At 37.4% G+C, this 13,437-nt stretch overlaps 1 protein-coding gene and 1 pseudogene across 1 annotated transcript; both read right to left on the minus strand.

Annotated features, from left to right (window-relative positions):
* Positions 1 to 3,715: 3,715 nt before the first annotated feature.
* Positions 3,716 to 3,830, minus strand: LOC131328170 (small nucleolar RNA snoR100; annotated as a pseudogene).
* Positions 3,831 to 6,588: 2,758 nt separating this feature from the next.
* Positions 6,589 to 11,799, minus strand: LOC131326857 (glutathione S-transferase L3-like). Its single transcript, XM_058359759.1, has 10 exons — positions 11,654 to 11,799; positions 10,517 to 10,594; positions 9,693 to 9,753; positions 9,187 to 9,273; positions 8,036 to 8,134; positions 7,840 to 7,942; positions 7,679 to 7,755; positions 7,355 to 7,462; positions 7,190 to 7,270; positions 6,589 to 7,071 (listed from the first exon to the last, which is right to left on the minus strand). Exons 1-10 carry the CDS (start codon positions 11,662 to 11,664, stop codon positions 7,063 to 7,065), a joined length of 714 nt encoding a protein of 237 aa, XP_058215742.1. The 5' UTR covers positions 11,665 to 11,799; the 3' UTR covers positions 6,589 to 7,062.
* Positions 11,800 to 13,437: the final 1,638 nt, after the last annotated feature.

Genomic DNA, 13,437 nt, shown 5'->3' on the forward strand with positions numbered 1-13,437 from the left:
ATTGACCTGCTAGTAATCTCCTAGCTAGTATCATCAAACTGCTTAGTCATTTATAGAAGTACAAAAAATTACTTGAGGACTTCTTTAAGAGTCAACATGACAGGAGGGAATTGGAACAATATCATTAGGGTTAAGGATGCATATGAGCACATGAAGAAAAGGAGCATTCAGCAACAATATGTACCCTCCAATTACAAACTTCACATCATCAACAGCCAATCCACTTTAGTTGGCCAACAATGAGCCCACACACGTCCTATCCGCCTGAACTCCCAAATACTAGTATCCTCATGAAATGATAAATAAGACATCGTCGTCTAAACAGAGACACAAAAGAAGCAAATATTCATAGATACAAGGAACTATCAAGTAAAGAAATGAGGAAAAACTAAGACAGAAGAAGCATAAAGACTAAATCACCCAACCTAGCAAAGATGCAAATACATTCACAAGAACATGTATAATCAGCATAAAATAGTCCGAACACATGATCAACAGAGTACAGCAAATATCTATATACACTCTTAGAAAGCAGAAGTCCTGGAGACTTACAGCCGAAGATAAGGCCGCTGCTGCCTTTTCCACTTCTTCGAATGCTTCTTCCAAATGGATCCTTTTGACGCGACCTTTCCAGGATGACTCCATGTCCTCAAAAAATTCACTTGGGATGTTAGGATAGCAACTTATCTGCTGATCGCTTTCAACATCTAAAGAAATGATTTCACCAATTCTGGTTGAAGTCCATTCACATTCGCTCACCTATGAGAAACGTGACAACAAATGGTGAGTTGGTGACTAGGTCTGATAATGGAGATAAAAGAGATATGTTAGTAGTAGCTAGTTTAACTTAAGATTTTAACAGAAACAAAAATCATATGAAAATTCTACACTAACAATACATTTTGCTGCCTGAATGGGTTGTTAAGTAACAAGAAAAATATCAGAATAGCCCATGACCTATTTTAAAGTTACATTTTCAAGAACTCAGATAAATGCACATCAGTTCTAAAATAGAATTAGGAACCAAAAATATCAAACAAGTAGCCTTGATGCCAGGAAGAACTTTTGAAGCAACAATAGAGATGGATTAGGCCAGAGGAAGTACTCGAATGAAGTTTTTTATTCTCATCGTAACATTTTCATTCTCTGAAGATACTTCACTACAATTTTGTAATAAGAATAATCTTCAGAAAAAATAAGTTGACGAGATAACTTGAGAGTGAAATAATACAGAGGTCCCTCTATATTACCATTCAAGCACAAAAAGATTATGGCAAAGATATTATCCGCAAAATTTGTGTTTGATATGCCAATTTCTCAAACCTCTACCTAATTTCTGTTCAGATACTAACCAGGACAATTAATGTCCATAATTGGGTTCCATTAACAAGCAGTTGAGACACTTAAGTTGGCCATAAAATCAAATTATCTAAAGCTTTAAGAACCGACGATCACATAGCCAATATAAAAAAGATTACAAAAAGTTCAACGGATAACTTCGGGGATTCCATTGCAACAACTGGATACAGCATTAAAAACTGTTAACAGAGCTCAACCAGTTAGCAAATTTGAAACTACTGAGCAATCAACACTTCATTACCCAGATATAAAACGATCCTTACGAGAACGAGCCCGAGTTGGACCCTGCACTTCCTCCTCTATGCACTACAAACACCAAAACAAAGCAATTCAACAAATTACTCAAACTAAAGGAAAGTGCAACCTCTATGTCATCATCAATGTACGGTGGAGATGAACGAACATTCAGAAGTTTGAAGCCACAGACTAGGGCAGCAAAAGCTCGATACCATAATTTCCTTTTTTTGGGGAGAATGATATCTTTGTGAATCCTCTCTTGCTATTGTAAACTAAACATTCTAGATTTTGCGTAATTCAAATACTTCTTTTCAAATGTTGTGCCCGTTTCAGCGTCTTTCAAAATACTCCACTTGTAACAGAAAGATTGTCAAAAATCCAGAACAAACAAAAGACCTGGTGATGAAAAAAATAAGGTTCCTTTACCAAAGTCCAATGGTTACAATGTTAATTTATTAACGGCATTTTATAACATGAAGAAAGAACTGACACATAAACAGAATATAAAATTGCAGTAGAATTTCTTTAGTGAATCCAAAGATATACTCAGTATCCCCAATATCCACAACTCACAACCTAAATGTAATGGGACTGGAAAAATATGTGCGTCATCGACTTGCTCAAAGGAAAGGGTGTAATGATCATGATTCACATGTAGACTTCTAGGAATTACTATTAATTAGAGATGCAAAGACCGCCAAATGAGGTCTTCTTTTGATAAACCTAACAAATCAACATATAGCAACAAAAACTTTAAATTCTATCCATCAAAGTCTATAACCCAGGTCCCAGGGCCTTATATTTCTAGGAATCGAAGCCATCCAAGAACTGATGGAGCAATATGTACAAGAAAAAGACACTTGCGATAACCTGCCCCACATTAATCAAGTACGAGAAGTAAGTTTACTATACCCTGGGCTTAAGCATTTTAGGCTGCATTCCAACAAGCTACTAGTCTAGGGGTTTACGGGGGACTTTACAATTCTTCCGATGTTACTAGTCTTAGATCGCCCTTCTCTTTTAGAAGAAGAATCCATTTGCACTCTTCAAATGCGCTACAAAAGACAATGTGCACCACATCTAAAAGCTGTAGGAACTATCCTCTTAATACAACCCCTACTCCCGACAACACATCATAAATTGATCTTGGAATAATAGAGCAAGAATTCATCAGAACACAACTCCAAAGAATGGAGTTCACAAACACTGCAAACGTTCTTGATGTTCACCAAAAGACGCAACACTGATCTCCAAATAGAATGTGAATAATTCATCCTCCAAAGTCCAGAGTTGAATGCCAACGAAATTAATTTTTCTCATCTTATTGAAGATGTTATTAGTGGATTACCAAAGCTAAACATCCAACTTTATACATCACCTAAATGATGAAAAGCGACAATTAGCAGCATCACAGGAGATGAGGAGAATATACTCACAACTGAATAGCCATTACGTGTCAGATCATCCAAAGTCTGCTGTAGATTCTGCATGAGAAGCGTTCAGAAAGAAAATATGCTATCAAAGATATGTGAGGGAAAAAACATGTCCTTATGCACATACTATACAATATAAACAATTGTATATAACGTATGAAAAAACCATGTAACAGCACAACTGAAGGCTTTCAAGTTTCAAGATCATTGAGATTAATTTCACAAAGTTACTGTTTTATGTTCTCGAGGATATCCTCCTCAAGAGATGAAAAAAGGACCACTCTACCCGGTGCTTGTCTCCACTGAACAAGGTTGCTGCAAGGAGTGAGACTGCATAAAACCCCTCCTATAAATACCTTTTCAGTGGAAGTATTCCTTGCTTTAGTTCATCCATATCCTCCTACAGTTGCAATTGAACATTTCATCTAATCCGACGTCAGGAGCATAAGTCGTAATTACAAATAGTCATTGTAAAAGGTGCTTTACTAATATTTTTATATCCCTTTCCCCATAGTAACTACAACAACAATAACAAAACTCATCTAGTCTCCAATCATTTGGGGTGTGGGTGGGGGAGGATTGAAGACAGACCTAACCTTTGGTAATATTTGCACAAAGTGGCTACTCTCAAAATACCACTAGAACAATGGCCCCCTATACCTCCAAGAACCAAGGAGCCAAAGGGACATTTTGTTGCGGAACCATACCCCCAAATCAAAGCCGAAAGGCATCAGAGACAGCAGGCCTAGAGACCCAAATCAATTCATGTGCCCATGGTAACTACAATAGCTTCTTTTTATAACCAACTGGTATGCCTACCAAAATTTATGTCTCTCTTTACTAGTATAGCAAAGTCCTATGAAAGCATTGACACCTCTAGAGGTCGAGGTATCGTCGTGTCTAGACACGGGGACACGTGTCCGACACGCATGCCCAATAATTTAATTTAATTCAATTTTTGGAGGGGGGCACGAATGGGATAGGAGGGACACGGCGGAGGTGCATCTATAATTTTTTCCGGAGGTAAATATGTTATTACTTATAAGTTTTGGGTTAAAACATAATTATTAAACCTATAAAGAACATATCTCCAACGAACTAAACCTAATATGCGGACAACTTCAAAGCGCTCTCTCTCTCTCTCTCTCTCTCTCTCTGGACGACATTTTGTAGATTAATTAATTAATTATACACGTGGCGTGCCCTCCACCGTGTCCGTATCCCCATTTTTTTAAAATTCCCGTGTCCGTATCCATCTCGGTGCATCATAGCCAAAGTCTATACCCACTACTACCCTTACCCTATTCGTTCGTTTATCTCTGAGCCACCGTAGAATCCAAGTTGCTAGCAAAAGCCTATTACCGTGGACTAACTTATTCACCTACACTCACAGATGTACCATTGTCATTACCACTAGTCCCAAAAGCTTAAAATATTAGGAAATGGGCCAACATTGTATATCAAGCTATTTAATACCCTCCCTCACAAGCAACCCCATCTAGAACGTAGAGATGTAAATTTTCATAGATAGAGCAAAACGAAATATGAAGGGGGGAAGCAGAATGCGAATAGGCAACAAATGCAAACAGAGAGACTTGAACCCAAGACCTCTCCCAACCAGAGCTTTGATACCGTGTAAATTTAGCAAATTAGTCAATATTGATCGACTAGGTCGAATTGTGACACATGTCGGCGATATTCGGACTAGTTTAGACATAATTCATGCATGTCAAATAATTGAATGGACTGATCGACAGTTAAAACGTTTTCTTAAACTCAAGACACATGTCAAATGACAAAAAGCAAGCATAATCGAATGGACTGATCGACAGTTAAAACGTTTTCTTATACTCAAGACACATGTCAAATGACAAAAAGCAAGCAGATTGTGGTCAAGATAGTTGACAAAGGCAGTTGAAAATGGCATGCACAACGTGGCATCATGTTGGAAAAACTGCCAGTCTCAGAACGTGGAGGAAGAACAAGAGAAGTAATTGCTCAATTCAAATTTGAAGAGGAAACTTTACCAAGTTTGAATTTCAAATCGAAGAGACAACCTATAAATTTAAGAACAGAAGACGATTAGAACCCCCCACTCAATCGCCCAATGACACTTTTTATCTGTACTTTACTTTTCTTGCTCTAGGAGTAGCTTGTAACATAACCATCTGTTCGACTGTGTTCTCACTGTCGATTGACTTCTACTTTGATGAATAATAAAGTCATTTTGTTGTTGTTCTTCCACCTTCATTCACTTCATTAAGTTTGTTTCCAGAAAAGTCCTGAAATACGGCAAGGAACCAACCTTTACCACCACAAACATCCACATTCCAGTACTCAAATAATTCCCTGTCGATCATCGACAGTAAGTGAAAAATAGACAAACAGGTACGTAAATTTGGTGAAATTTAAGTTTTCTCAAGGATAGTAGATAATAGATGTTATTGCTGCTAGTGATTTCTGGTACAATTTTTTGTAGATTTTTTTTGGAATTATACGAGAGCAATCGAAAAAATAGAAAAATATGTACCGAAGTTCAGAAAAGATCAGACAACACAAACAAAAGACAGGTTTTTGAACTTTGTTGATTTTTTTTCTTTGTTCATAATTTTATGATTTTTAGATTTCACTTGTCAAGAAAGATGATTAATACTTCTTTGGAGTATAAAATATTTACCGCGATTCAAAAGACTACAAAAACACAATGACAATAATAGGCCAAGGTAACTTCTTTCACAAATCCTCAGTGTTCTAAAATAAGGAATTAATCGCTCATTAATCGTTGGTGGAGCTTATCTGATTAGGTCTGACTAACGATTAATTACCGATTACTAATTAATATGTGCCAATTAATTGCCGATTAATCGCTTGAAGGTGGCTGACCGCCCGACTAGCGCCGAGCGACTTTTAGAACATTGCAAATCCTCCCATTTACTTTGGAGATTGATCCTCTCCCGTCCATGCAAATGGATTGGACGGTCGAATTCACTAATGTTAGGATACATGAATTTTTTATCGAAAATGTCCAAAATAAAGAAATGAATGGTTCCGGCCACCAATGCCACCATCTACGACGAGTCCTACAATCATTCATTGACTATAATGACTACTTTGGGGTAGTGAAACACCCTCTCTTTTTTTCTCTCTTCAATAGACGAATATGCAAAGAATGAACCTCCAACTAATGGGAGAGGATGCGATTCCCATGGGTTGCACTCTAGTCTCTAGATCACATAATCTTCCTGTATGACTTTCACTCTCACTCTCAATCATCACTCTCGCAAACGTTTATAGTTTGAGAAGTCTTCGAAAGCCACTTTCACCCTAATATTTGCACTCCTGCTCATGCTTGCAGTTCGCACATACATTGTTTGCCTTAGGACTTACATTGCCCGAACATTTTTGGATAGCTTCCATTTTGCAATTCATTTGCTACCCAGATGCAAAGATCAATGGGTTTAGGTGTAAACTCACATTACAAAACCACTACTATCATTTTACTCTGAATAGACATGTAATGAAAGAAAATAAAGAGAATTTGAGTGATAAGGCACAAACATCTCTCACCAAGGACAGTGGACTTGACTTGATCTTATTAAACTAGAAAACAAAACAAAATACAAGTATGATTATGCAAAAACATTTCACAAAAATACACACAAGCAATGCTACGTACACTTCTACCAACCACTCCTCTCTCACATATGTGTCGGCTCCACATATTTAATTGTGGGATGGGCCCCACACATGCGAGAGAGGAGTTGTCGATAGGAGTGTACCTAGACTCAATACACACATGACTTGATCTTAGTAAGCTAGAAAAACATTCTAACCACAACCTGTGGGACACCTACACAACAAACACATGTAATCCTCAATCGATGGGGGTATTATGGACATGGAAGAACTAGAGACTAACCTAACCTTTGGAACACCTGAGTTATAAAATAGATACAACATAGATAATCGGCATTAAGCCAGTTATTTAATTGACAGTTCTAAACAGCTACTGGAGTAGCTTCTGGGAAATCCACTATTGGCCCTGCAAAAAGAGAGATGCATATTGTAAGTGTTTCCAATTCTGTTTGATATCTCACTCTGAATGAATAAATCCAAGTGCCATTGCAGTAGTCTTTTCAGCAGAAGGCATAAGGGACTACCAAAAAGCGCTTCTTGTAGGTTTCAACAAGTTTTGCCGGATCATACTTTGTCTGCGTGTAAGCATCAATCTTGTTCATCTCCTGCACAGAATTCAGCACCAAGAACTGAATTTTCGAAGTTTCATTTCAATTCAAATTTCCCATTCAAAAACAGATTTAACTCACTTCAATCCATGCGCCTAGTTTAGGTCGTCCTGCCGTGATGTCATACTTCCACACGTCTTGAAAGATGAGTTGAAAAGATCCAATAAAGGGACCATAGGCTATATCCACCTGTAGATCATGAATGTGGCAGCAAAATAGAGAACAATAATAAAATTAAGCACATGATTCATTGACATGCATTCTTGCTTGTCAAAACAAGCTAAAATGCTCTCCGAGAAAGACCCCGCGATACAAACAGAAATAACCACTGAATGAGATTGCGAATGCACAAAGTTCCACACGATGGAGCACTAAGAAAACCAACAAAACAGGACTGGGGCATACCAGACTGAATTGGCCAAGGAAAAAATGACCATCCTCGAATTTGTTTAGAGCGGTTTCCAAGTAATCAAAAGCACTACCTGAAGCAGAAACTACTTAAAGTCAGCAAGGTTTCGAGAGATCACTGTCTTTTATATTGCGACACGGCAAGTATACAATCTCACCAGTTTCTTTCACTGAATCTCCTCTGAAAGAACTAAACATGGTTTTGTTGAATGTGTCAGTGTACTCTAACAACTCTTCAGCAAACTGTTGTTTGGAATGATCCTATAGTATTTTCACATTGTTGATCATCAAAATCAGAAAACGTGAAGAGTGAGAGAGACGGGAAAGAGGTGTCAATATATAATCACATCTTACATTAGGCAAAAGTTTGGGTCCTTCAAAGTTATCCTCGAGATATTTAAGTAAATCTAGACTCTCTCCGATGACTTTGTTGTTGTGCTCCAATGAGGGCACCTAAGGAAAAAGAACTGCATATGTGAGCAAGAGATTCTCAAGTAGGTAGTATAATGTTAGGCAGTAGCTTTGAAGAGTGATTTCAAACTTTTCATGACAGCGCAAAATGCATCACAGACAATTCAAAAGGCATTTACAAATAACTTCGCAAACAATAGGTCAACTTGACATTCTACAAGTATTTCTGGCGAAGCCAGATTTTATTCCGAACAAAGCTGAATCAGAGAAATGACACAATAGGACAAGGCCAAGTTTGGACTTAAGTCGTAGTGATTGTTTAAGATAGGTATTTTTTTTCAAATTAAGTATTATCACCTGCATTACTATAACTGCTAATATTTAGTAAGACGGATTCAAGATGAACACTTCCATAATACTTCCCATACCACTGATGAGTTCCAGTAAAAAAGAGCTTTATTCAAGATGATTGTAACTACCTCCTCTAGGTCTAGAATGACCAAAAAAAAAAAGCAGCTTACTTATCAGTAAAAGTTGTCCCGTTTATGTCCCTATTCAAATTCACATTATGCATTATCCTCAGATCATTGCTATTATGGCCAAAATATACCCACAATACCAGTTCTCCAGCTTTATTTTACCACAAATTGTTCTCTCTGCCAATGAATTTCAACATTTACATATAAGACGTTTCCATTGGAGCACTATATTGTGGTGGCGTGCAAAGGATAAGGATCCAAATCTTCAATTGTATTTTGTATCCATTTTAATCCTTACAACTTCTTTTTTGATGTCCATCAACAGCAAAATCAGCACACCGCAATATCAAAAACATTTGTGAACAACATATATTGCATTCCAAAAGTACTTTACAGCACAAAGCACAGCCAGCAAAATAGTAGGAGGCTTTCACCCTCTCATCGTCAAGAAGAGTTAGAAAATTTTGATGACCACATTAGAACATTTATGTTTTTCTTCAACAATCAGTTTGATCAACAAATAAGGGGCACTGGTGATTAAAAAACTGCACCACGTACTTCACTAACACAAGAGAAAATGATCGGAAGAAGGATATTGTACGGAGAGAATGCTACCTTATTTTCTGGGTAAACTCTCTCTTTGTACCATGTAGGCTTGCTTCCAAGGTCAATGGCAACCAATTTTATCTCGTCTTGTAGACCCTACATCTCAAAGTTTACACAAGATAATCCCCACGAACACATTGAATTGCACACAAAACTGAGAAATGCACAAAATCTTGCACATTAATCTTTTGTGAAGTCCTTCGGATGACTAGACATGCATCCCCTACTACCACATGTGCCGATAAGCAAGCTCAATGTTTTAAATTTCGTTGAGAGGCATTCTCAATCAACTGAACATTATGCACATTTGACAAGTAAGATAGTAAAAGCTTTGCATCCAAGGTGCAAACTTAGCAACACAATTCCCACAAAAGATTCTCCGGTGGAAATGTAGATTTCTCCTTTGTGAATCGTAGACGACTCTATATAAATAACGTAAAGCTTTCACCTTTACAGCATGCAAGCAGACAGAGGACATGGAGCAAAATAGGTGCTCAAGAGCAAGAAAAACAAACCTTGTAGTTTCTTGCAATCCAAACACGTTGCGCATATGGGCATACGTAAGCGATATACAACCTTCAAGAAGATACCCAAATTGAATTTGATAAGAAGTATGAACTAACTGCAGTCTAAGCTCAACAAATCTTCTCAAAGATACCCGATAAACTATAATATGTGAAACTGACATCTATTAATTCTAATCAAATGAAATTACACTGAGCTTAATGTCCCAATAAGTTAGTGTCGGCTATATGAATTCGTTTTAGTATTCTGTATCCCACTTTGTCAATCAATGTTACATGGACCTTTAAGCTGTATAAATTACCCTTGTCACACAATTGACACAGAAATAAGGGTATAGTACCCGTGAAGTTAATGTTTAGTTGGACAAAAACTTGTCAAGCGTATTTTGTAATTCAATTTTCTCATGAGCTATGCATAGAACTCCTATAATAGGGATACGCATGAAAAGAAAAAGACAATGACAACTACTAAACACCATTTTATAAACTAGAAAACAAAAATTTTGTATTGAGGATTTTAGTTATCCAGCCCGGTGTGTCCCCCTAGCCTTGAAATGAAGATTAGATGAATCCGATATACAAGACACATAACTACACCCGACATTAGCACCCGCGTTCATAAAACATAGTAGTAGCTGTCAATCCCATATGTTTACTACTACTAGAATTTAATAATTCACCTCCACTTTTCCCAGGCATCCCATGTAAAATTAAAACTTCTCCACTCTAGCATTTTCATTCACACAAATGGTACACACACAAACATATTGAGAGAGAGAGAGAGAGAGAGAGAGAGAGAGAGAGAGAGAGCATACCTGGTAGTTCCATCAAAGAGGGGAGGGGGTTCAAGAGAAGTAGAATCCAAAGTTGTGGGAAGATCCTCTTTCACGAAACTAGACAATTTTTCGAAACAAAAACGATAAAAAAATTAACACACACACAATCCATAACCAGTGTTCATCACAGATCAAAACTTATACTACATGTACTCATTAGTAACTATTAAGAAAACATCCTTTTGATGTGAGGGTCAGTTTTGAGGCTGTCCCATACTCTCTCTTTTTTAATAAAAACTTCTAAATACTTAATGAAAAGAAAAGAAAAAAAAAGCTTCAGGTACCCATGGTTAATTTGCTTCAAGGATGCTCATGGTTAAACACTGATGTAGTTTTCCAAGTTAATTTAACGCCAACATGCGGGGTGAAAAATTCGTCAAATTACAAGAAAAAAAAAACTTAAATATATGGCCTTAAAAATGAGATGCTAATCCTTTGGATTTTTACCCTGGGATATTTTCGGAGGTCCAGTGATGCTGTGACCGTACTCCGCTGCGGGTGGGCCAACCGAGGTTTTCGGAGGGTTGGGGACACTGTGACCGTACTCTGCCACGGTGGGTCGATCGAGGTTTTCCGAAGGCTGGAGACACCGTGACCCTACTCCACTGCGGGGAGTGGTGAATTAACTTGGGTTTTTTAAAAGTGGTGAAGTCTATACACTTCTGCCCGATAGAGTACCCATCTCTAAATTTAGAAAAATTAGATCCATGCCCATGCAAAACTCGACACTTTTTGTAATTGTGGGTGTCTGATATTAAGAACAACTAGAGGCCGAAACGCATACGTTTACAAGTCGAATTTTGACAAAATTTATACAATATTCACTGTGCATTTGTGAAAATTAAATCCATGCCCATGCAAAACTCTGACACTTTTTGTAACCGTGGGTGTCTAATATTAAGGACAACTAGAGGCCGAAACGCATATGATGCGTTTATAAGTCAAATTTTGACAAAATTTATACAAAATTCACTGTGCATTTGTGAAAATTCAATCAAGCAACAAACGGGAAGCTATTGTGCATATTTTGTCAATATTCAATTTGCACACGCATCGTGTGCGCCCCGACCTCTAGTGTACAATAGAATCAGAGAAAATAACAAAAAAAGAGCTTACGGAGAAGGCATAATTTGTTGCTCGATTTCTAGCTGTTTGAATTTCAGCTTTCGGGTGCAGTGGACGTTGTGTGAAGCGTTACATTCGAAGTCCCCAGCCTTTATATAAGGAGAGAGACAGATTGTTTGAAGTCGCGAGCAGTGACGAAATGGCGGGGGGAGTAAATGGTAAATTTGCTCAAGAGTCTTTCGTCACGGTTTCCGGTTCATTGCATCTGGACCATTTTTCTTTCAAATAAAGTCGTACATCATCCGTGCAATGGAGAAAATTTTTTTTTACGGAGTTTTCAAGTGAAAAAGTGTTCATGGATGTGAATCCTGTGCGTTTAAAGTGTTTTGGACGGTCTAAATTTTAAAAGAACTTTTCCGAAAGGGTAAACTATAGTTAACCCCCTCTAACTAAGCCTCGCGTGCACTTTGCCCCCTCTAACTTTTTTTTTTTGCACTCAACCCCCTTTAACTAACTGAAAATCAAACGGTCATAAATTCAAATGGTCATAACTTCTTCGTCCGAAATCGAAAACATGCAAATTATATATCGATTTCGAGGTCTTGAAGTCAGCTTTCTAATGACACCAAAATCACATCACGATTCAAATCACACAGAAAGTTATGATCAAAAGAGTAAGGGCTGGTAGACAGAAAGACCGTTTTGATCATAACTTTCCGTGTGTTTTGAATTGTGATGTGATTTTGGTGTCATTGGAAAGTTGACTTCAAGACCTCGAAATCGATATATAATTTGCATGTTTTCGATTTCAGACGAAAAAGTTATGACCGTTTGAATTTCAGTTAGTTAGAGGGGGTTGAGTGTCAAAAAAAAAGTTAAAGGGGGCAAAGTGCACGTGAGGCTTAGTTAGAGGGGGTTAACTATAGTTTACCCTTTCCGAAAAAGAGTTTCCGAAAAAATTGTTTTAAAATCCGGACCGTCGATTGCAGAAATGAATGAGTGAGATTTGCCGCTTCGATGAATAACTTATCCACTGCTCCTCCGTGAATAAAATATCTCTCCTGTTCATTACGTTAACAATTTTCCCTTTTTTTTGTGATTCTATTTGATGACACAGATTGACCAAAGATAGGAAGCTCCATATAAAACATTGCAGATATCCTGTCCTCCAAATCAAGTTACAGAGGGGAAAGAAAATTTGATTTTGTTTATGCAAAAGGTGAACCATCTGGAATATTGGGCCGAGATCTGAACGTTGGCCTGCAAAATTTAAAAAAAAGAAAAAAAGACATGACTTCCAATGATGTTTAGAAATTGAGAATCAAAATTTCATCATTATACGGCGAAACTTTATTAGAGCAAAACCGCCGAGCCGGTTCAATTCTAACGTGGATCCCGGTTCTACCCTGTTAGCATCCAAACTATTCGCAAAATAGTAATTCATAAACTCAGACTAAATAGTTGTAGCAAATGTAACACTCAAAATATGAATTACTAATTCACAAATTAATAGTTTTCCCCCACTAAAGCAACTCACAAAAATGAATAACTCAACTTTTTTACCAACTAAACACACAAGCAATGTAATGTTTGACCAAATTGGGCTATTAGATTGAATAAAACATCACCGTTTTCACCCCAATTAGAAAGAGAGAACCCGTTGGTTCAATTAGAACCGTGGTTCCTTGTTTAGAATCAATAATAACCAAACCACAATTACCAGTTCTAATTTTTTTCAAAACATACCACTGTATCGAAAAACCAGACCAAATAGGATCATTCGGTTGAATTCATATCGGAAATAAAATTTTCAATTTTCATGAACACCCCTACGT

Source organism: Rhododendron vialii, chromosome 5a (assembly GCF_030253575.1).
Source record: "Rhododendron vialii isolate Sample 1 chromosome 5a, ASM3025357v1".
In the NCBI taxonomy this organism is placed as follows: domain Eukaryota; kingdom Viridiplantae; phylum Streptophyta; class Magnoliopsida; order Ericales; family Ericaceae; genus Rhododendron; species Rhododendron vialii.